The 25086-nt window shown below is 42.5% G+C and overlaps 1 protein-coding gene across 5 annotated transcripts in view; it reads right to left on the reverse strand.

The window, feature by feature from the left end:
- The window catches only part of MIA3 (MIA SH3 domain ER export factor 3), a 246190-nt gene extending 221498 nt beyond the window's left edge, over positions 1 to 24692 (reverse strand). For 2 of the 5 annotated variants that reach the window (XM_029593143.1, XM_029593142.1), the window contains exons 1-2: positions 24504 to 24689; positions 13835 to 13968 (exon numbers count right to left, since the gene is read on the reverse strand). In XM_029593143.1, the coding sequence (XP_029449003.1) occupies positions 13835 to 13968; positions 24504 to 24624 (255 nt within the window). In that variant the 5' untranslated portion in view covers positions 24625 to 24689. Of the gene's footprint in view, positions 1 to 13834; positions 13969 to 24503 lie in introns of all 5 variants that reach the window. The other 3 variants (XM_029593146.1, XM_029593144.1, XM_029593147.1) reach the window with 3 other exon arrangements.
- Positions 24693 to 25086: the final 394 nt, after the last annotated feature.

The raw sequence follows: 25086 nt of genomic DNA on the forward strand, positions 1-25086 counted from the left end.
CCAAGATACACAGTGTCTTGTAAAAGTCTTCACACCCCTATACGTTTACAATTCTAAATGCATTAAAGTATGAGTTTGTTTCATTGAGCTACATAACTTACTTTACACCTTCATAATGAAAGAAAAATTATAGAAATATTCCAAAAGTAATTAATAATAATAAAAAACAAAAAAAAACGATCTTGATTTTCTAAGTCATCACATCCCTTGTTTCAAAACTTGGTGGAAACCCCTTTGGCCGTCATCATCAGTCTGTTTAGCATGTCTATCAACTTTGCACAGCAGAAGATGGAAATAAGGATCTGAATTCAAGGAAGTATGGGACAAGCATATCGCTGAGGGAGTGGTAGGGATTGCAGAGCTAAGCAGTTGTATGGATGGGCAGACAAGATGTACTCTATGGTCTTTGTCTACCTTCACATTTCTTACGGTACAGTTTTCTCCATCCTTCTTGGCAGAATAGCTCAAGCTCTTTCAAGTTGACCGGGATGCAATGGACTGTAATGTTCCAAGTCTTGCCACAGATTTTCTATTGGATTTAGGTCTGGGCTTTGCCGGGGTTACTACTAGAGGACATTCACTTTCTTCTTGCTCAGCTTCTCATTGCCTGCTTTTGTTTCGTGTTTAGGATCATTGTCCTGTTGAAAGGTGAATCTTCTCCCCATCCCCAGGGTCTATGGCAGACTGGAGGAAGAGGTTTTCCTCCAGGATCTGCCTGTACTTTATACCAGCCATCTTTCCCTTAATTCTCACAAGCTTCTCCCTCCACTGCTGCAAAGCATCCCCACAACATAGTGCTATCACCAGCATGCTTTTTCATAGCGTTAGCAGGGTGATATGCCGTGTTTGTTTTATGCCACACATAATCACTTAGAACTGAGACCAAAAGCGTTCCACTTTGATCTCACCAGACCATAAAACCCTCTCCCGTATGCATGCAATGTTCTCTAAGTGTTTCTTTGCAAACATTGTGTGGCATGTCATATGGATTTCTTCAGCAGTGGCTTGTCTCTTGCCTCCCTCCCATATAGGCCATGTTTGTGGAGTAAACTTGCAATGGTTGAACAGTCAACATTTTCCCCAGTCTCAACCAGAAACCTCTGTAGTTCTTTTAAAGCAACCTTCAGCCTCACAGGTGACCTTCCACAGTAGTTTCCTTAACCTACAGCTTTTGAGTTTGGAGGGAAGGGCCTGGGTGCGGCTGTGTCCTGGTGGCGCCAAACCGTTTCCACCTTACATTGATAGACTTGACAGTTCCCCAAGGGGTATTCATAAGAATGTAAGAACATAAGAAGTGCCATGCTGGGTCAAACCAAGGTCCATCGAGCTCAGCATCCTGTCTCAGACAGTGGCCAGTCCAGGTCACAAGTACCCAGCAGATCCCCAACAGTTTATCCATTTCTTTTATCTCACTCCCAGAGGTAAGTGCTGGCTTTCCCCCCAAGTCTTCCTGGCTAATCACCGTTTATGGACTTCTCCTTCAGGAACTTGTCCAATCCTCTTTCGAACCCCACTGTGTTATTTGCCTTGACCACATTGTTCAGGAACAGATTCCATAGCTTGACTGTGCACCAAGTGAAAAAAAAAAAAACTTCCTTCAATTTGTTTTAAATCTGTTTGTTATTCAAATACATGAAAATGTTTTTATATAGTCTTCCCCTACGCTGTACCTGAAAATCTTTTGGCAGCTCCATGTTCAGCATGTTTTGACCTTTGCTTCAAATTCACTTCATATAAAAAAAACAAACAGCAAGACTCTTCATCCAGTAGTATTCAAATCTGTTCACCTAATGTGACTGGACACAGGTGGGGTCCATTTAACTTATGGCCTTGTTAAGGCCATTTTTTGAACCAGAGCTAATTTGGGTTTGCTATCATAAAGGGTGTGAAGACTTATGCAAGACTTTTTGGTTTATTTTCAGCTACTTTTGGAATACAATTATTTTTTTCATGATGAAAGTGTAGAGTATGTTGTGTAGATCAGTGAAACAAACTCCTACTTTAATGCATTATCAGTTATATATTTTAGACAGCAGAATGTGAAAAATATACAGAGGCGCCTAGCGCACGTAGTGCTATATGTAGACCTAAGAAATAGCCGATACTTATCACTGCAATGGCAGCATGGGATCTATTTACTGTTTGGGATCCTGCCGGGTACTTGTGAACTGAATTGGTCACTGCTGGAAACAGGATATTGGCCTTGATGGACCCTCCGTCTGACCCAGTATGGCACCCTATGTTCTTATGCTGCCTGCTGCATTTGTACAGTGGTGATCATCCCCCAGGGCACAAAACATCACAAAGTGACACAGAGCTCACTGGAAGCCCTGTGTGCACAGTAAGCACAGAACTGTAGAAATATTTGTTTAGTGGCAGTGCTGAGGGATGTTATGTGGGAAACCTGTTTTTGATTCCTGATCCTGGCAGGGGGGGTGCCCCATGAGCTCACCACGACGACACCTGATGAACACAGGAATATGGGCTGTAACTGAGGTCTGGAAGGCACCATAGTCTGTGGATCCTGGCCAGTGAATGAGGTTAGGTGATACGTGGGTAGGGAACCTCCAAGGTAGCTGCAAATGAAAGCTCACGAAATCAAATTCCCAAAACTGCTGGAATGGCAAAAGGAAGAGAAGGAAATTCCCAGCCAAACTAGAAAAACTTAAAAAAATAAAATAAAATAAAATTCTGAAAATCTTAAAGAAAGATACAAAAGCTAAAAGCATATTGGATGGAAGAAAAACATTTTAACTATTTCCCCTTTAAAAGAAAAAGGTGAAGAGGATTCCAATATAAAAAACTAAGATGTTTAAAGGTCCAAACTTTCAGAACAAAGGAAGAGATTCTGGTAGCCCCAGAAGCTCAAATCTTTAAAAGATTAATTAGCCTTACAGATGTATTGTCTCTACCCAACTGTGTTTGCTTTCGCTGAACACATTTTACTTTCAATAGGCTAACACGATTCTGCTTTCCTGCTTACCTGGTATTTTGAGGCCTGGAGCTATTACCTGCTGCTTTAAGCAAGTACAGGCTTCAAAGCTTTAGCTACTAGCTTAGGCATGACCTGCTCAACTCACAAGGAAAATTTGCCATGGCTCAAACTGCTATACAATGGGAAATTTAATATTGTCAGGAAAAGCAAAGTTTCACAAATAAAGAGTTTACATTTTTATCATCCTCATCACCACATGCTGCCCACATGATGAAGCTTGGCAACTTTAGTGCATCAGTTCCCTCTGATCAACTCTGTTTCATCCATGTTTCCAGATTTTGCAAGTACCAACATTAAAATGAAAAATGGTAATCTATCATGCCAGCTAGTGCTAAATTAGTTATTTACATTTTAGGAAGGATGTAAAGAGACTTATTTTATGTAAATGTAGTGACAGCTTCTTTAAGTTATACCTGTGATGAAATGGAGTCTGATGTATTTATATTGCCGACACCTCAGGGGTGGCCAATTCCTGCCCTCAAGAGCCACAAACAGCTCTGGTTTTCAGGATATTCACAATGAATATGCATGAGACAGATTAGCGTACGCTGCCTCCATTGTATGAAAATCTATCACATGCAGATATCCTGGTCTGTTTGTTTCTTGAGGACCAGAGCTGGCTACTCCTGGCTCTAGAATCTAGAGAGTCTGCTTCTTAGAAGTATTAATGAGCCAATAAAACAAACTAGTTGCCAAAGGGAAAACACAGTAGCTCCCCACTGTGTAAGATGTGCCTTCTGCACTTTAGTGGAGGGGTAAGCAAATTGGGGGGTTGGAGCAGTCCTGAAAGGGGATACACACTGGTTGCCCAATCAGAGAAGAAAACCCCAGAAAGTGCTGCCACCCTCAGGTCTCAGCCTGGGAAGAGTTCCTGCTGCTGCCCGGTCCCTACCCAGGGAGCAAGGTCACAGCTCTTTCCTGCCGGTGGGAGGAAGAAGTGGTAAGGTTAGGGAGGGGAACAGGCAGAGAGGCCAGAAAGAATGAGGAAGCAGAGGGGAGAGAAGGAGGAGGTAGGGAAGGGAGGATAAAAGCAAAAATTGTAAAAGAGTTAAATAAGCAAATTAAAACATGAGAAAATACAAAAATAAAAAAATGATGAAAACTAATAAAAATACAAAAAATTACTAAAAGCAGTAAAAAAAAGCAAAACTAACTAACTAAATAAATAAATCCATTGGGCAGGGTGGGATGGAGTTTTTCTCAGTTCTAAAAAAAAGCTTTGGCTGACACCTAACTTTTTTGAAAAATCTGGGTATATCTCTGTGTTTGTCTGATGTGCTTTGGTCTGTGTGTGGTCTATGTCTTTGTGTGTCTGCTTGCATCTTGGTTTGGTGTGTTAGGTCTGTCCTCTGTCTGGGGATGGTGTGTCTGCAAGTTTTTCTGTCTAAGGGCCTCATTTACTAAGCATTTTTCCCCAGAGACACAGAACGGCAGAAAAACCTTAGTAAATCAGACCGTAAGTGTGGTATGTTTATGTCTCTGTGACTGCCGGGGTATTGAGTTTCTGTCTCTCTGCAGAGTGTCTGTATGGGTATTCAATTCGCTCTCTATCATCCTGGCTGCAGAGTGTCTGTCTGAGGTATGTCTGTGTTTACTCCATTCAGCAACTTGAACAGACACGAAATAGGGGCTTTGAAACACTGGTTGGCAGAGGTGAATAAAGAGAGTGAATGGGAGTGTGTGTTAAGCCATCTTGGGGGACCCCAACCGAACAGGTGACTGGAAGGGAGGCCACAGCTCAAAAAGTTTACTCACTCCTGTTTTAGATGTTACTATATGTTAGAAAAGTAAAGAAAAGCAAAAGAAAAATGAAACTTATATGGTTCTCAAAGGAAGTGGCTGACAAAATAAAAGCTAAAAGAACAGCATTCAAGAAATATAAAGGATCCCAAAGGGAGGAGCACAAAGAAGAATATCTGGTACAACTGAGGGAGACTAAGAAAGTAATCAAGACGGCAAAAAGTCAAGCGGAAGAAAGGATTGCCAAAGTGGTAAGGAGAGGTGACAAAACATTTTTCAGATACATCAGAGAAAGGAGAAAAGTTTCCAAGTGGTATAGTGAAATTGAAAGGTGAAAAGGATGAATGTGTAGAGAGAGACGAAGAAATGGCAGAAATACTAAACAAATACTTCAGTTCAGTGTTCATTAAAGAGGACCCAGGAGAAGGACCGTCGCTAGTTAACAAGAAACTGGAGGGGAGTGGAGTAGATGTAACTCCGTTTACAGAAGAGAATGTATGGGAAGAGCTGGGGAAACTGAAAGTGGACAAAGCCATGGGGGCCTGATGAAGTTCATCCCAGAATACTGAGGGAGCTCAGAGATATGCTGGCGGGTCCGCTGTGTGACCTGTTCAATAGATCACTAGAAACGGGAGTGGTGCCGAGTGATTGGAGAAGAGCGGTGGTGGTCCCACTTCACAAGAGTGGGAGCAGAGAGGAGGCTGGTAACTACAGACCGGTTAGCCTCACCTCAGTGGTGGCTAAAGTGATGAAGTCACTGCTGAAAGAAACAATAGTGAACTATCTACAGTCTGAGGAATTGCTGGACCAGAGGCAGCATGGATTCACCAGAGAAAGATCCTGTCAGACAAATCTGATTGACTTTTTCAACTGGGTGACTAGGGAATTGGATCAAGGAAGAGCACTCAATGTCATCTACTTGGATTTCAGCAAGACTTTTGATACGGTCCCGCACAGGATGCTTGTGAATAAAATGAGAAGCTTAGGAGTGAGTGCTGAGGTGGTGGCCTGGATTGCAAACTGGTTGACGGACAGACGACAATGTGTGATGATAAATGGAACTTACTCGGAAGAGAGAGCGGTGTTAAGCAGAGTGCCGCAAGGATCGGTGTTGGGACCGGTCCTGTTCAATATCTATGTGAGCGACATAGCAGACGAGATAGAAGGCAAGGTTTGTCTGTTTGCGGATGACACTAAGATCTGCAACAGAGTGGACACACCGGAAGGAGTGGAGAGAATAAGACGGGATTTAAGGAAGCTGGAAGAGTGGTCGAAGATATGGCAGCTGAGATTCAATGCCAAGAAGTGTAAAGTCATGCATATGGGGTGTGGAAATCCGAAAGAAATGTATTCGATGGGGGGAGAAGGGCTGATGTGCACGGAGCAGGAGAGAGACCTAGGGGTGATAGTGTCTAATGATCTGAAGTCGGCGAAACAATGTGACAAGGTGATAGCTAAAGCCAGAAGAATGCTGGGCTGCATAGAGAGAGGAATATCGAGTAAGAAAAGGGAAGTGATTATCCCCTTGTACAGGTCCTTGGTGAGGCCTCACCTGGAGTACTGTGCTCAATCTTGGAGACTGTATCTACAAAGGGGCAGAGACAGGATGGAAGAGGTACAGAGAAGGGCGACCAAAAAGGTGGAGGGTCTTCATCAAATGTCTTACGAGGAGAGATTGAAGAATCTAAATATGTACACCCTGGAGGAAAGGAGGAGCAGAGGTGAAATGATACAGACTTTCAGATACTTGAAAGGTTTTAATGACCCAAAGATAACAACAAACCTTTTCCATTGGAAAAAAAATCAGCAGAACCAGGCAGTGGCGGATTCACGATGTCGGACCGGCCCGGGTATTCGCCGCCCAGACTGGCCCAGGACACATCACGTGGTCTGCTGAGCGTGGCTCTGTCACAGCTGTGCATGGCAGACCACGTAACTGGAGGAATCTGCCCACCGGGGGATGCCCGATCCCCCGATAGGCCAATCCGCCCCTGGAACCAGGGGTCACGATTTAAAGCTCCAGGGAGGAAGATTCAGAACCAATATCAGGAAGTATTTCTTCACGGAGAGGGTGGTGGATGCCTGGAATGCCCTTCCGAAGGAAGTGGTGAAGACCAGAACTGTGAAGGACTTCAAAGGGGCATGGGATAAACACTGTGGATCTATAAAGTCTAGAGGATGTGTATGAAGAGTGGGTGGCTCGCAGGAATGATGACTACTACCTGGAGAAAATACCAATGATGGCTACTACCTGGAGATAATACCAATGACAGCTATTACCTGGAGATAATACCCTTATTCAATAAACATACACACAGTTAATGCAACACCAACATTGCTCTAAGCTTCAACGGCAAGAGGTAATGTGAAAAAAAAAAAGGATTTCCATTCACAAAAAATGCGGGAAGTAGGTTGCTGGTTACGGAGGTTACTACTCCTAACCAGATAAGCCTGATACTTCACTTTCAATGCCTATCCAGCATAGCTCTCTGCTTCAACGGCAAGGGAGAAAGTCTGATACTTCACTTTCAATGCAAGTTAGCTCTCTGCTTCAACGGCAAGGGAGGAAGACTGATACTTCACGCATATCCAGCATAGCTCTCTGTTTCAATGACAGGGGGAATGAAGAAAAGTGGATCTATATACAGACAACAACCAACAAGGACTGAATTACATAGACTGGGTAAACAAGCATGGGTGTAGCTTGCTTATTGTGGCGGTTACTACCCCTAATTAATTAAGCTAGATATCCACTTAGATGCAGTTCCAACATTGCTCTCTGCATTATGGCTGGGATGGAAGGGATACAGAACCAAAAGGTTACTAAGGGCCAAGAGTAACAGATAAGTTTGAGAGAGGAGAAAAAAAAAAGTGCGAAGGCTTGCTGGGCAGACTGGATGGGCTGTTTTGGTCTTCTTCTGCAGTCATTTCTATGTATGTTTCCATATCCCTAGGAAGTCATTAGCATGAGGCATGTCCTCATTACTGCTATCAGTGAGAGATAAATACTATCTTATCACTTCCTAAATATGCCTTAGACAAGAAACCCTCTCTCAGTGGCTCAACAGCCCTGTCAGAAGGCCAATATTTAAATTAGCTTACTGTGTAATTAGCAGGCTATTGCTACATAGATTAGATTAGAATAAAGCAAAAACTGATGAGCACACATCTCCTTAAAACAATAGAATCCCTGCAGAATGAACAAGTCTCCAGGAAAAAAAAAAAGGCAAAGACTATTTCCTTAATGAACATGCAATTAACAAGAAGTCACCCCCTCTCCTGCAGAGCTAATCCAGTTTATTTTCCAGGATGTATGCACAAGCACAGTCTATGCATAGCATAGATCCAAATAAATCAACACTGGTGATAATCCTCATGTCCCTTCCCGTCCCCGTCCCCCCACACACACACACATGAAGTGCCAAAAAGTGGAATATAAAAATCTAAAATAAGACATACCCCTCAACACTGTGTTAATAGCACATCAAACAGAAGAGTTATTGGGGAAAGGGGAGGGCCACACAAACATATAACCTCATAAGCCTTCTTTCCCATTGGAAAGTAAGCCAAAAAAAAAAAAAATCTGTCTTAAAGTCAAAGAACATTGCTGGATGGATGCTAAATTATAAAATAAAACATTTTCGTATTTTGCTGCACTGACTGATGCAGGATCAATTTTTAGGGAGGCTCCCTGTACCTGCTCTGTCGTTCCCTTCTGCTCCAAGAGTCAGACATGCTGTTGCTCTCATGGCTGTTTCTAGCTGGTGCTGCCAGACCCAGCTTCACCAGTGGCCTGAGCATGGCACTCCTCAGCTTCTGGGCACATCTGTCTCGTAGCCAGCGACGGTGATGCTGGCCTACCCGCCAAGCTTCAATAGATTGAGGAATTTATGATTTTATGTTGAAGTTTATTCATTCTTTCTTGTAATATTTATTCTTTTAATTTTATTTTTTATATATTTAGATATTGTTTGTCAGCTATTTTTTCTTTTAGCTGTACATGGCCTTGGTTTTTCTTTTATGGGAAGAGCTATGAAAATGCCTACAATGAAATGCTCCCACACGAGCATATAGCGCTACTTACCAACATTGTGCACCTCCCCCCCCCCCCCAAAAAAAAAAGGCAAGTTCTTTTTAAAAACTTCAGTTTTATTCCATATTCACTGGCAATGTCCAAGGTGCTGCAACCCCCCTCCCCTCCCCCATCAGAGCCAGCAAGAACTTAGTGAGCCCTTGGCGAGGTTAGTTCCTGGCACATACAACCCTACAAACATGGAGACAAATAATCCTTTCCTCTATGTTCATTTTCCTCCCCAGGTTGTAAGGACTTAAACAGCCTGCATGCATGAGGGAACATTTCAACCTAGATGAACTGAAAATTGTAGAAGCCTGCAAGACAATGCACTATACAGTATTGCATGAATATCTGGCACTTTACTAGTGATACAAAAAATACTGTCTCAGATCAGTTCTATGTAGTGCAGGCCTACAGCTAAAGGAAGAATGGAAAAAAATTGTTCTGGGTGTCTGTTATTTGTGTGTGTGTTTGTCCCCAAATTATTAATTTTGAAACAGCTAGAGAGGTAAGTGAATCAAACTTTGAGGGCGGAGACTGCAAGTTTCGTGAGTGATGAAAAAAATGCTTGTTTTGCACATTGAACTCATAAGCTGTGAGGGTAACAGGAGAGGTAAATGAAGACAAAGGATCTGGCACATTGGCTGCCTAAATGTAGGTGTCTAATTTAGGAAAAAACACACACATTGCGCAAACACTGAACCTAGACCAGCTTTCCCCATCTGTAGCTGTAAGTGGATACAAATAGACCCGTGGGTGGTTAGAATGTTTTACTATTTACTGATCTTGTCTTGCATGTCTTTATCATGTAAGGTTTTTTTTTCACCAGTCAAAACTAAATGTAAATTGTTTTCTGCTATGCTTAACTGAAAAAAATGTTTGCAAATGCAGACTCTAATGGAAGTGTCAATGAGCATGCTACAACGAGTGAAACAGAAAAGTATTTTAATGTCCAATCCCATAAAGAGGATGACAAATATGCCTACTTAAAAAAAACCCCCAAAAACTAACTTTAAATATTCATTAATCCAGGCTTACAATAATCCTAACATTAAACCAACATATCCAGTGCTGTTCAAAATCTCTCTTAAAACAGAGAGGTAGTTGTCACTTTTTACAAGCCCCTGGGGGAAAGAGAAGAAAAAACTGATACCATTGACTGTTCTACCTGCTCGCACAAAATGCATGCTCCTGGCAGTGGTAGGCACCGATCTTCTAAGTGGAGGAGAAACAGGTTTGAAGAAGTAGACACTACACTACCCATTTTACTGCTGATGCAGGCATTTTGGGAGCATATTTTCAGGCAAGGCTTCTGATAACCTCAGCTCCCTTCTGCTGTGAGACTACAGGGCCTTTTATGGTTCAAACTGCAAGACAGCTGGAGCAGCACCAAGCAAGTAGAAGGGAGATGAGGTTGCGCCCCCCCCCCCCCCCCCCCATGGTTAGCGAGAAAATTGCTTTCAACTGCAATTGCAACAGGTTGGACAGCCAGGAAATTATGGAAAAAATGACAAGGGATCTAGTGTGCTTAAGGGATGGCGAACTCCAGTCCTTGAGGTCCACAAACAGACCAGGTTTTCAGAATATCTACAATGAATATGCATGAGAAAGATTTGCATGCACTGCCTCCATTGTATGCAAATCTAATTTTGTGCATATTCATTGTGGATACCTGAAAACCTGGCCTGTTTGTGGTACTTGAGGACTGGAGTTCACCATCCCTGGTCTAGGGTCTGGCAGCTAAGATTTAATGCTAAAACATGCAGAGTAACGCATTTAGGATGCAAAAACCCAAGAGAAAGGAACAGTAAGAGGTGAAATTCTTCTAAGCATGAAAGAAGAGTGGGATCTAGGGGTAATTATAACTGACAGGGATGTGAATCATTTTTCTGACGGATGAAAATATCGTACGATATGTTCTCATCCGTCGGATATCAGGGGGTCCCCGAAAGCGATAGGAAAACCCCACAAAATTTTCATGTGGTTTTCTTATCGTTTTGGGGGGGGGGGGGGGGCGGGAAGAAAGGGCACACAGAAAAACAACCCCCAAACCCACCCTGACCCTTTAAATCAAATTAGTTAGAATCCCCCACCCTCCCGACCCCCCAAAACTTTTCTAAAGTATCTGGTGGTCCAGCGGGGATCCCGGGAGCGATCTCCCACTCTCGGGCCGTCGGCTGCCACTAATAAAATGGTGCCGATGGCCGGACCCTGTCACATGGTAGGAGAATGGATGGCCCGCGCCATTTTTTAAGATGGCACCAGCTGTCCATTGCTCCTACCATGTGACAGGGGCCGGCCAATGGCACTGATAACCCCTGTCACATGGTAAGGACCATCGGTGCCATTTTGTTTACTGGAAGCCGATGGCCTACGAGCGGGAGATCGCTCCCGGGACCCCCGCTGGACCACAAGGTACTTTAGAAAAGTTTTTTGGGGGAGGGGGGGGGGTCGGGAAGGTGGGGGATTCTAAGTAATTAAATTTAAAGGGTCGGGTGGGTTTTTTTTTTCTTCGGCTCAGGACAGCCGAACAAAAGTGCTCTGAACTGCTGGCAACAAAGGTTTCCCGTGGTGGTTCTACGAACACGATACCGGAAACGAGTCCAGTACCGATTCACATCCCTAGTAACTGGTGATCTTAAGGTGGCCAAACAGGTGGATAAAGTGACAACAAAAGCCAAAAAGATGCTTGGCTGCATAGGGAAAGGAATGGTCAGTAGAAAAAGGAAAGTGATATTGTCGCTGTACAGGTCCCTGATGAGATACTGTTACAATTCTGGAAACTGCACCTTCAAAGGATATAAATAGGACTGAGTCAGTCCAGAGGGTGGCTGCTAAAATAGTCAGTGATCTTTGTTCTAAAGCATATAGAGATAGACGTAAAGATTTAAACATGTACTCTCTAGAGCAGAGGTTCCCAAATCTGTCCTGGAGGACCCCAGCCAGTCAAGTTTTCAAGATATCCACAATGAATATGCATGAGATAAATTTGCATGTACTACCTCCATAGCATGCAAATTCTCTTTCACGTATATTCATTGTGGATATCCTGAAAACATGATAGGAGGATCCCTAGCCAAAACCTGATTTAGAAACCACTGCTCTAGAGGAAAAGTGAGATCGGGGAAATATGACAGATATTTAAATACCTCAAAAGGTTTCCATGCACAGGAGGCAGGGCTCTTTCAATGGAAAAAAGCTCTAAAACGAGGGGTCATGGGGTGAGGGTAAAAGGCGGTAGACTCAGGAGTAATCATAGGAAATATTTCTTTAAAGAGAGGGTGGTGGATGCAAGGAACACTCTCCCAGTAGAAGTGGTGGAGACAAAAACAGTATCTGAGGCATGGGATAAATACAGCGATCTCTAGAGGAGTTTGGGGAATTATAAAGCTAAATCAATTGGGTGGAGGGGCAGACTAAAATGAGCTATACGGTCTTTTTCTGCCATCATCTTTCTATGTTTTACAGCAGGGTTTCCCAAATCTTCTCTGAGAACCCATAAGCATGTTTTTTCCCCCTTTGTAATTATTTTTGGATTTAAAAAAATGTAGGGTACGTTTAAATTGTTACACATTAGTACCTCAATACCGGATATCCTGAAAAACAGGCCTGATTTGTTATATTATAACATACAAATCTGTAAAATAAAATTAGAAAGTTACATCGCAAATAAATATAATTTCAATGATCTTTTTTTAAAAAAAGAATTAAATTTTATCGATCTCTGTGGCACAGAAATTCCAACCCAGTTAGAAGCAGATTTAAAAGAAAACGAAATATCTATGGTCCAGAGAGAAAAATTTATAACACTTCATATAATGCACGGTTAACTTGTGGATCTGATCATCACTGAACATCATGGAGGCAAATAGTCTAACTGGATTTGAGACATTCCTGGAGGATAGATCAATTACAGACAATTAAACCTCACACTCCGGGTCGCCTCCCTGGGTTCAGTGCATCCATAAACCGCGACAGACAGAAACTAGGGTGTACTGCAGCAGATGAATAATACTGCATAAATCCTAAGTAGCCACTGCTCGCCATTGCTGGAGATGGAATGCTAGGCTAGATGGTCTTTTGGTCTGATCCGGTTTCAGCAATTCTCATTTCCTCTCATTACGCCATAAACTGCATGCCACTGAGCACTGTGTGTTATCCGGGTGATGCTTTCCTCCCATTCAACAGTAATTATGCCAGCGGTCTGTTGAAAGTAAATCACAGCTTCCCTGTATTGTATTCAGTCCCAAATAAAACTGGAGTGTTAGCCCTGATAATTTTATTTGAAATTATATATAAAACGATAGGGATGTGCAGCCAGAAAATATATTTTTTTTTAATTTTCTCTTTCATTTTATTTTTATTATGTGGTACGTTTTCCTTTTTCGGTTCGTTTTAATTTTAGTGCTCACTGAACTGAGTTAGTACGCGCTAAAAGAAAAGCAAAAGAAATGCACATTCCTTATACATGGCAATTAAATAAGGCAGCTACTTTATAATATCTTGGTTGTCCTGAAAAACTGCACCAGCCTATGGTTTTCAGGCCCCAGAGCTGGCCAATCCCTGCAAGACTTCCCTTCAGAGCAGGAGGTTCTCAATCCGGTCCTCCAGACACACCTAGCCAGTCAGGTTTTCAGGATGTGCGCAATGAATATGCATGAGCTAGATAAGCATGCAATGAAGACCTGACTGGCTAAGTGTACCCGGAGGACTGGCTTAAGGATCGCTGCTTTAGAGAGCTGACAGATGCCAGGACTTTGATATTTCTGTGGCATGATGTTCTCCAAAACTGACGCCAAGTTTAAGGAATTTCCATCAGCTTTCTATTTGTTGCCAGTACTTAAAACCTTGTAAAATTGAGCATAATCAAAGGATCAGACCTTTCTGTTCATCCTCCCAAATTTCACAGTTCTGTTTCTTTTGACTAATTCAAGTGAAATCTGGCAGTTACACAGTATTTTTCACATCCAACTGTAAAACCATTTACTGATAAATAGACTATGAGAAACAAAGAAATTACTTACAGTTCCTGCCCAGATATCTGTGTTGGCTCCCGCTAATTTATAATATACATAGACTGCTTCTCCATTCTTCAAATCTAAGAAGCGACAGTCAGGCGCTGCGAAATCTTGCATTGCTTTGCCCCGACACATCACCACTAGAGAAATAGAAAATATATATATATATATATGTTTGGTTGATTTTGGATATGGTGAAAAAAAAGCAGAAGACTAGTCATAGTGCATCTTTGTGAGCAATTCCTAGCAGTTGTTTCAGAAGCCCAATACTGTTTTGTAATTTCAGTGGAAATAACCTGATTGTAGGTTCTATCCCCTGCGTGGATATTCTTCACACACACACACACACACACACACACACACACACACTGATGTAAAAAGCAGCATAAAATCAATATCTGTGGGCCTTCAGCGCCAACAGAGGCAGAGAAAAGTAACAAGAATTTTTTTTTTTTAAATCAGTAATTTGACAAAAAGGGAATGGGGTTATATTATGTTTTGTTTTATCTGTTGAGGTTTTGTTAAAAGAATAAAGTAGTACACTTGCCATGTTAGTCCACTTGGATATATAAAAAGGTCAAACAACTGACATCTTTTTACTTTGAGATGCAAGTGCAACTAGGCATAACTTTGGATAGCTTGAGTTAGCTATATTGTCAATCCAATAAAAAGTTATATATATATATATATATATATATATATATATATATTTAACAAACTCTACAGAAAGGTAAGTAAGCCACCATTACCTTAGTTGATATGAAAAATACTTATTGCAAGCTTTATTACAAAGCATCAAAAAATATCAAAAGATAAAATATGAGAACAGAAACATATAATGATTGCATACCCTAATCAATCATTCCTCACTCACACCACTTTTAAAATCTCTTCAGTGTTATGCATTCATAGCATGTGTGTATTGCCAAAGAGTGAATCAGGATATAGAGAAATTGGGACCGAGATTACACAGGATATTGGAAAAACATCGGGACGGAGTCAATATAGGCCACAGAAATAGCTGTGGAATCTACATGAAGTAACAGAGAAATGCATGGGACTCTATACAGCACTTCTGTGCAATATTTACAAAGTATCATTTTCTTGTGGATTATGGTTCAGTTGTATCCTTTTGAATGCTGGTGCCTTTTATGTGGTTTTTCGCTTTTTACAAAGTAACTTTTTGAAGTCTAGCCTTATTGAAATTGTTTAATTGAAAGCAATTTGTATACACTTTGGCATATTATTGTTTTACTCTTCCCAACAATTGGCTTCTATTTATATACTGCTTTGAGCAGGCGTAACTTTCGTGATAGAGATGGGGGAAGGGCGAAGGAAAGTTCCCTCCGAGGCTGCTGCGATTTCGACCCCGGATTTTAATGGCTACGCGCGTATCTATTGAAATCCCGTGTACTCTTGTTCGCTCCTGGTGCGCAAACATAAGTACGCGTGTGTGCAGATTTATAAAATCTGCCCCACAGTTTGTATGCAGTAATGCACTCAAAATTCAATCCCTATGCCTTCATTAGTTTGAAAATATCACAAAACTATTTATTGTAACCAATTACTATCTTGTACGGATGCTTCCACCTCTTATAATTATCAGCCCTGACTTTACTGGCAATTGCAATTTTATAATAATTTTTTCTTATACACAATAAAACTGTACTCAGCATACCCAAGGATCCTAGTTTTGAGTACAGACACTATGCATCGGAGTCATCCCAAATTAGCTTCCACGTTGGCATCCTTTTTTTTGCCTTCCTTCACGAACGTATAGCTGAAGGCACAAAATATATGCCAGTAGCAGCCAGCATGGAAATTAATAGGTATGTTATAGTATAGTTATTAACAGTTCTCAAAGCCTTCTATCGTCCCCAAGACAAAAATGTATTTTATTCATCACTCATTTTTTTTTTTACTCATACAATAGTTTATATTTTGTCCACTTATTTTTCACAGAAAATGTCTTGTAATTGGCCAGTCCAAAAGATGCTGCAACAATGGTTTGAGACCTCGCCTGAAGAAGTGATTCTATGTGGTCTCACAAATCTCAGATTCTATAATGTCGATTCCGATGGTACATTAAAAGGTCTCCCAACCTAAGACTCTCCAGTTCACTGGCCTCCGATGACCTTTTGGAAAGCAACACAGCTTCACTGCCGTTGAATTTATAGATCAAAGAACTCCTACACTAAAAGGAAAGATGAAAAGCCACACTAACTTACCAACACAAAAATTCACAGGAGAAAATAGTTTTCCTCACAAATGCCAGTATGAAAATAGAAAAAGAGTTCAGCCTCTACAGGAAACCCAATTGCAGACAAATGTTAAGAGAAGAGGATTCCCTCTGCTTTGCAATGGTTAGTATCAATATCCTACTACCCTTAACAGAAGGCTTGGGGGTAGTCTGCATGGAGCAGCTGCTACTATCCTAAAAACAAACAAAAACATTGTTGGGCAGACTGGATGGACCTTTTTATGCCGCCATTCAGTATGTTACTATGTGTAGCCTTTTTTTTTTCATGTCACTTCAATTAATGCACACTATTTTAATTTCATGTGCATTAATTGGAAATTAATGCACAGTAATAACAGGGTATAAAAATTTAAAAAATGAAATGAAACAAACACGTCTTTTTTTTTTTTTGGCTGCACATCCCTAGAAACTAATTCCAGATGATCCCTGCTGCAGAGTATCTGTGCTCGAAAGTAGGATCCTTGTCGAGCATGATAAGCAGGTAAGCTAAGTATATTTTTATCGTGCAGAAGAAAAAAAATTGTGATCACCAGCAAAGTTGTGGCCTGATAATTACATAGAAACATATTACATAGAAACATAGAAACATAGAAATGACGGCAGAAGAAGACCAAATGGCCCATCTAGTCTGCCCAGCAAGCTTCACACATATTTTCTCTCATACTTATCTGTTTCTCTTAGCTCTTGGTTCTATTTCCCTTCCACCCCCACCTTTAATGTAGAGAGCAGTGATGGAGCTGCATCCAATTATAATTATAATGGGAGGAACCATACACAAAAGATAATTGGCTCTGTGTATGAAGGGCCCATATATGAATATTTTTGTGAGAATTGGCTTTTCAAAATAGTTAAGTGACGGGGATTGAATTTTGAATGCATTCCTGGATTTCTGGAATGCTCATCTCTTTACATTAAGACAGCAAGGTTGCTTTTATTTTGTATTCCAAATACCCTATCACTGCTTCTATGTCATTTTTTTTTTTTAATGAAATTACAGCACTATGACAGATTCACTAAAGCTGTTATCCCATTTTGTCTGTAGTAAAAAAAAATACCAATGTGGAAGAATCAATCCCTATGTATACTTCTACTGTAACTAAACATGTACATAATACTGAAGGCCCAAGTGCCTCTCCCTGAGCTTGATTTTTTTCTGATATGTGCGAATAAGTCACACCCTAGGAGGATTACGTGGCACGAAACATAACTGCCTGCAGATAAGAAGCTCTGGACTGTAAAATGCTGTTAATAAAATAGACAGAAAAAAAAAAGATGGCACCCTAGCAGGGACATGGAGTGCTAGGAGCTCCTACGTTTTTCTTACTGTTGATTTCCACGACGTCACATACAAAGAGAAAGGTGAATGTTCGGGAGGTGTCCCCCAGCTATCTCCTTTTCTGACCCCTCTCAGCTGAAGACTGTCGGGTTTCTAGCCCCCCCCCCCCCCCCGCTGGGCCATTATCGCCGGTTGCTGAGCGTGCGGCCCTCCCCTCCCCGGACACCAGCGTTACTCTTAGTTCCAGCATGCCGATTACTCTTCCCCTCCGCGGCTGGCATCACCATCAGGACTGGCCTTGCCGCTGTGTGGGCAGAGCCCTGGATCGGTGGCTTCTGGGGAGCCTCTTCCCACCGATGCGAGCCTGTTGGTTGGGGGGTGCGTCTGCGAGACCTGCGGAGTTCTCCGTGAATGCCTGGGGACGCCGGGCTTGCTGTAGAGACCGCAACGATCACACGGATCCAAGCCTCAATGCCGCTGCGGGGAGCAGAAGAATTTTCCAGGCCTTCCATCGCCTCCCACTGGACAAGGTTTGACAAATCCCGTTTTCTCTTCTATGCTGCATAAGCCCGGCTGCGGTGACTTTGGATTCAGTTTGATTTGCCTTAATGACTTTAGAGAGAGCTATTTCTTCCTTGGCTGGCATCACCTCTGCTTCATACAACCCATTTCGAGGTACTGAATTGTTGGTTGCTCAAGATGGAGGAAAGACTGCTGATGTAGGTAATCAAATAGCTACTTGCCAAAACATGCAGGCGAATTTAGTTCAATCTGAATTGACTAATTCTAGGAAGTTAGAAAATATTGACACAGAGTTTCTGACCGGGACAGAGCTGGATTACACTGTTTTTCCCTTGACCCAGATTATCTAAAATGGAATCAGAAGAAAAATTTTCACTTTTCCAGTGGTCGGCTTTGCCGGTGTGCAGTTCAAATGAAAACTTCCACTTCACCGAGATGTTAAGACGCACGAACCTTAAATTCGTCAAGTGCAGTCAAAACTAACACTTTTAATGTTAATGTGCAACATTGTATCCGGTTACCAGAAGAAGTCATTGATACTTACTGTGGTCTTTAAAAATACCAATCTGTATGAGCTGGTCTGATCACTACAGCCCCTGAAGCAGCTCAGTCATATGAGCGAAACTCGGCCTGAGTCAGGCTTTTGTTTTTAACTGTACCACATTCTACTAATAAATAATTCCCATTTCACCAGACTTTGGTTGCTACATTGGATCAGCTTCAGTGTTGTTTCCTGGGAACAGTGCTTTTAGTCTTGACTAACTTTCTTTTCTTTTAACCAAATCTCTTGTCCTGTATGTTTGTCTTATTAGATTGTAAGCTCTATCGAGCTGGGACTGTCTTTTTGTATGGCGCTGTATATATGTCGTGTAGCGCTGTAGAAATGTTTAGTAGTAGATGACATGATTGTACTAAAAAGATGCACATAATTTAAAAAAATCAGTGTAAAAATATAAAGCAATACATTAGGACCCCTCCTTTGAGAATGGAACTGTAACTAAAACCAAATCCAAACCAGTCCATGTTATTTTATTGAAAACATTTATATGCCGCAATATCATAAAAAGTCAATAATACACATAGTACACAGAACAGACCAAAACAAACTAAACAGAGCCTGATCTGCCAAAACGCATTCATTAAGTCACCAGGGAGTCTCACACAGGAAAGCCTTCTCAAATAAAAAAACATCCATCTCCAGCTTCTTCTCAAAAAAGATTTAGTACAGACCTCCATGCGGAGTATCCCCTCTGGAAGACTATTCCAGGTCACTGCACCTGCCAGTGGGAGTAGCTTTTCCCTTGAGTCAACAAGTCCTACCTGACAAACAGAGAGGCAATGTCAAGCAGAGATTTTCCTGCCGATCTTAACAATCCCTCAGGTCTGTGAATTTTAAGCAAACAACTGACAACTTGAGGAGCTTCATCATTAAGCGCCTTGCAGAGAAGCGCAAAAAAAAAAAAAAAAGCTTTAAAAGTTATTCTGAACTCAGCCAGTAGCCAATGGAGAGCACACAGAATGGGTGCAATGCGGCCATTAAACGGCAAGATCCAATTAAAATTCTGGCAGCTGGATTTTGTATAACTTGAAGTGCTCTGATGGAGCGAGCCGGCAGATCTGATCACAATGTATTACAGGAGGCTAAGGTTCCCAGAACCAAAGCCTGCAAGAGATAACTGAAATCGGATGCATTCAGAAATGATTTTAACTTTTGTGGCTTCTTTAATTAAAAAAAAAAAAAAAAAAAGGATGAGCTCTTTACTGCTGCCTTTATAAAAGGATTAAAAGCCAGCTTTTTATTGTTCTTAAATAGAGGTTAAACCCAAGGTAGTATTAATCCAATTGAATCAGGAAGAAGAACTGGATGTCAAATAAGCCTGATACTTCACTTTCAATGCATATACAGCATAGTTCTCTGCTTCAACGGCAGGGGAGAAGAAAAAATTGATACTTCACACATCCAGCAGAGCTCTCTGCTTCAACGGCAGGGGAGAAGAAAAAATTGATACTTCACACATCCAGCAGAGCTCTCTGCTTCAACGGCAGGGGAGAAGAAAAAAGGGTTCGCACTCACAAAGCGGGGAGTAGCTGGCTTGTTACGGCGGTTACTACCCCAAACCAAATGTGCCTGATACTTCACTTTTGATGCATATCCAGCATGGCTCTCTGCTTCAACAGCATGGGAAAAGACTGATACTTCTCGCATATCCAGCATAGCTCCCTGCTTCAATGGCAGGGGAGAAGAAAAACAACCAATAAGGGCTGTATAACATTGGGCCTTATTTTCCAATATCGCATTGGTAACGCATTAGGGGGCGTTACCAATGCAAATCAGGCTTCTTTCGTGCAGTGGGGAAAAATCACGTGCGGCGATGTTTTCGCCATTCACGAAAACATTAGCGCCGCACGATGATTCTTTCAGTCTTTTATCGCAGTGCAGAGAGAGAGAGAGAGAGAGAGAGAGAGAGAGAGAGAGAGAGAGCCTGAGAGCCTTACTATAGTGCCTATGCCCTACATAGGTATTTTAACCCCTATGGGAGGGCCACCTACTAACTCGGGGTGGGGATTAGGTATGAGCGTCGGGTGTTGGGGGCCACTTTCGCATTCCACATGAGACCTACGGACAGAACAGTGGTCTCTAGTGCAGATTTGCTGGCTGTCGGAGTGAGGACGCTCACTCCAAGAAGTGGTTTGGGCAACGTTCTCTCTACCTAGCTTGATGGACACTCTACCTGAGCAACAACATGCTAGGTGGAGAGAATGTTGGCCAAATCTCCGCTTGGAGTGAGCGTCCTCACTCCGACGGCCAGCAAATCTGCACTAGAGACCACTGTTCAGTCCGTAGGTCTCATGTGGAATGCGAAAGTGGCCCCCAACCCCCAACGCTCATACCTAATCCCCACCCCGAGTTAGTAGGTGGCCCTCCCATAGGGGTTAAAATACCTATGTAGGGCATAGGCACTATAGTAAGGCTCTCTCTCGCTCGCTCTCTCTCTCTCTCTCTCTCTCCTGAAACAGGCTGTCTGGGACTATCGTGGATGGCGGTAATCCTTTTCAGGCCCGTAACGCAGTCCATAACGCGAGGTTGGAGTTGTAGTTATTAGCCGCGATAGCAGCCGCGCTAACACTGCGGCTGTTTCGCCGCACACGATACACAGGTTCCCGCTTTACATATGCTCCGCCCCAACTCCGCCCCCTGAATACCAAATGACTAATTTGCATTCGCAAATCGCGTTAACAGCTGTTAACGCGATTTGCGAATTTATCGCACGCGGTAAAGTGCTTGGAAAATGAGGCCCATAGTCTGGGTAAAACAAATAAGCATGGGTGTAGCTTGCTTATTGCGATGGTTACTACCCCTACTACCCCTAACTAATCAAGCTTGATATTTCACTTGGATGCAGCTCCATCACTGCTCTCTACGTTAATGGTGGGGGTGAAAGGGAAATAGAACCAAGAGCTAAGAGAAACAGATAAGTATGAGAGAAAAAATGTGTGAAGCTTGCTGGGCAGACTGGATGGGCCGTTTGGTCTTCTTCTGCCGTCATTTCTATGTTTCTATATGTTTCATCTGCATACATGTGACATTGTTAACCTCAAGCCTGCCAAAAGTCAGAGAGGGTGGCAGACAAGCCTGACGCTTGGGGTATTCCTGAGCATAAAGAAAGCCAGCTTGATATTTGCACACCGATCTTATTTCTTTAAAATTTCTTAAAACGCCACTTAAACACGGCCCTAAACAGTGTAGAGGAATCCATCTCTCTCTATATATAATTTTCTATGGTATTTGTGTGTCATGCTGCAAAAACCATATTTGTGCTGTCTTTTTGGAGATTTAATGGCTGATTTTATTTCATAAGAGATATCACACCAAAAATTGTTAAACACGAAACCCTTTTCTCACAGGACACACATGCAGATATGCACGCATTTACATGAACCTATGTACCGTTTCATAGTCTTATTTTTTCACTTGCTATTCTAATGTATCAATAGGCTGAAATGTAAATATTGTGCTGTTCAATTTCTCCCCTTCCATCCCAAGTTTATTTTCCTTGTTTTTTGTAACTTTCCCTCTCCCTTTTTCTGATTCACTGTATTTAAAGTTCAAGGTTCTTATTGAAAATATTGTTTTTTACGTTACGTTATGCTTTACACTCCTTGTTATTTGTAAACCGGGTTGATGTGATGCCTATCATGAAACTCGGTATAACAAAAACAATAAATAAAATAAATAAATAAATGAATGAATAAAATGGAATTTGGAACAGTGCCCTGCCTCTGTGTGGGTAAAAGGACACATGCTGTGTAACTGCCTGCAATGCCTTTTGCTGCTGAGAAAATGGGTGTTTCTGGGGGCAGTGACAGTACACACGGAAATGCCTATGTTGTTTTCCCCCCCCCCCATCATTTTTCACAAATTTTAATCAAGTTCCAATATATTCTTGGATCCTGTTTTAAAAGAAAGGTCGTGGAGATTCCTGCCAATTTTTTAAAATAATTTTTAAAATACATATGCGGTATATTTTCTTGAATATATGTATGTACCGGACCTTTGGTGCAGTGGCACCTGAACTGTGAAACTCCCTCCCACGCCAGACCTACCCCATAGGCCAACCAGGCACATAAATGGCCTTCGTCATAATCTCCACATCACATAACCTAAAAACATGTATTAACCATATCTGCCAGCAGTTCACCTAACCTCACTGAAGTGGATGCCCAGGCATAAAAAGCAGAATAGAAAATTAAAAATTAAATTAATCAGTTATATATTAAATATACAACAATGTAAATACAGAATTTCTATCTTGGTCTGCTTATTAAGTATTTATTTTAAAAACTTGTATTCCGCTTTTATCTAGAATTCAAGGTGGATAAAAATACATTCATAGTAAAACATTTAAAAATAAATAGAGCATAAAAACAATATAAAATAAAAATAGACATAAAACAAAGATAAAAAGTACTGATACAACTGGAAATAAGAACACATTTATATAGTAACATAGTAATAATGGCAGAAAAGGACCAAATAGTCCATCCAGACTGCCCAGCAAGCTTCTTATGGTAGTATCTGCAGTGCCATGCGGCTACCCCCATGATTCTCTTAAGGGTAGCAACTGATGCTCTGTGCAGTTATTCCCAAGCCTTATGATAACCCATTACAAATTTACTACTACTAACATTTTTACTGGGTGATGAGCCACCTTGAAAATTCAGACAGTGCTGACGTATTTTGTATAGGACTGGGCCTTAGAAACAGTCCTGTGCTTTTTCCTTTAAGTTTGCCTATCAGTACCACAGACAGTAAAAGTCGGGGGCCCTTGTTGGCTGTTGCCTGAATCCAATTCCTCTTCCACCTCCCCCACCCACCCCCTGCTGAAGCAGAAAGAGATGTTGAGGTTGTGTCAAAAGTATCAAGGCTTATTGGCAAAGTATAGTAAGCCTTGCACCAGTAAGTTACCCTCCCATGCACCCTTTTTCTTCACCTCCATCCTCTAGCCTTTGCTTAGCCCATGCCCCTTTGAATTCTTTGACTGTTTTTGTCTTCACCACCTCCTCAGGAAGAGCATTGCAGGCATCCACTACCCTCTCTGTGAAGAAATATTTTCTGGTGTTTGTTCTGGGTCATTCCCCCCCCCGTTCCATTTTGTGATCCCTAAGTTCTACTAATTTCCTTCCAATAGTGTTTCAGTTGAAGTGAGGAGTTGTATGTATAGATATTACAGGCTAAAAATCTATGCATGTTGTTCAGATGAGTAACAAGGGGAATCAAAGACAGATTATAAAACATCAAGAAAAACACTCTGCACTGATGTTAAAAAAGCAGAGATAAAAGCCTAAGAGTTACACCGCTAAAACTGTGATAAATATCAGGAGACGCTGAAAATACTAAAATTAACCAACTTCACTGTAAGTCTCTTTAAATCGAACAGCAGAGCTACCCTGTAATAGACAATGGCAAGATCTCTTTAGGAAGTCCTGATACAGGGCATCCTTTACTCTTCCTTAAATCGGGCTTGGGGGAAAAAGGTGTTGCACAAATCCAAGCTGTTACATTATTATCATTCATAAACGAACGTGGACTGTCCTGGCTCCTTCCGGTTAGGGTGGGGGTAGGAAAGTAGCTGGAGCGCGAGCCCCGCTTCTGGCGAGTATTCGCCCTGCAGTGCACCCCATGCGCATCCCCCAACCCCACCGAGATTTGGGACGGTTTACAGAGCGGGAGGAGCGAGCGTGCACGAGACCCCGCCGGTCATTCCTCCCTCATCCCGGGCCTCGCACCGGAACTTGGTTTTCCTCCTGCTCATCCCAAAACCCCGAGGAATCGCCACGGCACTGACAGGAGTTGGAAATCTGTCCAAATTACTTTCCAAACTTCCTTCCCTCCCTCTTTCTTTTCCTTCGCCTTTTGCTTTCCCCGCCCGGAAGCTTTGGATGTGCCCGGGGCTTCAGCAGCATCCGTGCAAACAAAGTCACTTCCAGACAAGAAAGGGATAGGAAAGCATGAAGGAAAAAAAAAAACCCCCAGAAAGAATCCGGCCAGCGGCAGGATCCTGACGGTGCCTCCCGCCTACCCTCCAGCACCCCCAGAAAGAAAGCGCCGCACTTACTGCTGCACTCCTCGTCCGCGCAGCGCTTCAGCGGCGCGAACCTGCGGTCCATGCGCCCCTGACCCGCCAGCTGGCAGAGCGCGAGAGACAGCAGAGAGAGGGCAGCTCGCGCTGCAGCCATGTTAGCGGCCCGGCTCGGCCAGGCCGTGTGTGTGTGTGTGTGTGTGTGCGCGCGCGCGAGCCGACCACGTCAGCAGGAGACAGCGAGGCAGGCAGGCGCGGCGCGCGCCCCAGGAGGATGCAGAGAGAGGAGTAAGGGGGAAGGCGTGTGCGGTACTGCCGCATTCACATCAGATTTACACCCCCTCCCCCCCCGTTAAAAGTGGTGCTGCGCTCGTGACTCTTTCACTGAATATCCGGTTTAAGGCTCAACCCGTGCCAGCTCTGTTAACGGTGCTCCAGGATTAGAGAAAGAGCAAACAGTGGACGTGACTGCCCCGCCCCTAGCAACCTGTGAAAATGACTTTTCTACTTTCTTTTCTTGCTTTTCTTCCCTGTGGGGTAGGGTCTCTAGATTAGTTGGTTTTGCACATAAAGTGTCAGCCATGAATTTTACTCATAACCCAGCGTTTATTGGGTTGGG

This window comes from Rhinatrema bivittatum, chromosome 3, assembly GCF_901001135.1.
Source record: "Rhinatrema bivittatum chromosome 3, aRhiBiv1.1, whole genome shotgun sequence".
Classification (NCBI taxonomy): Eukaryota; Metazoa; Chordata; class Amphibia; order Gymnophiona; family Rhinatrematidae; genus Rhinatrema; species Rhinatrema bivittatum.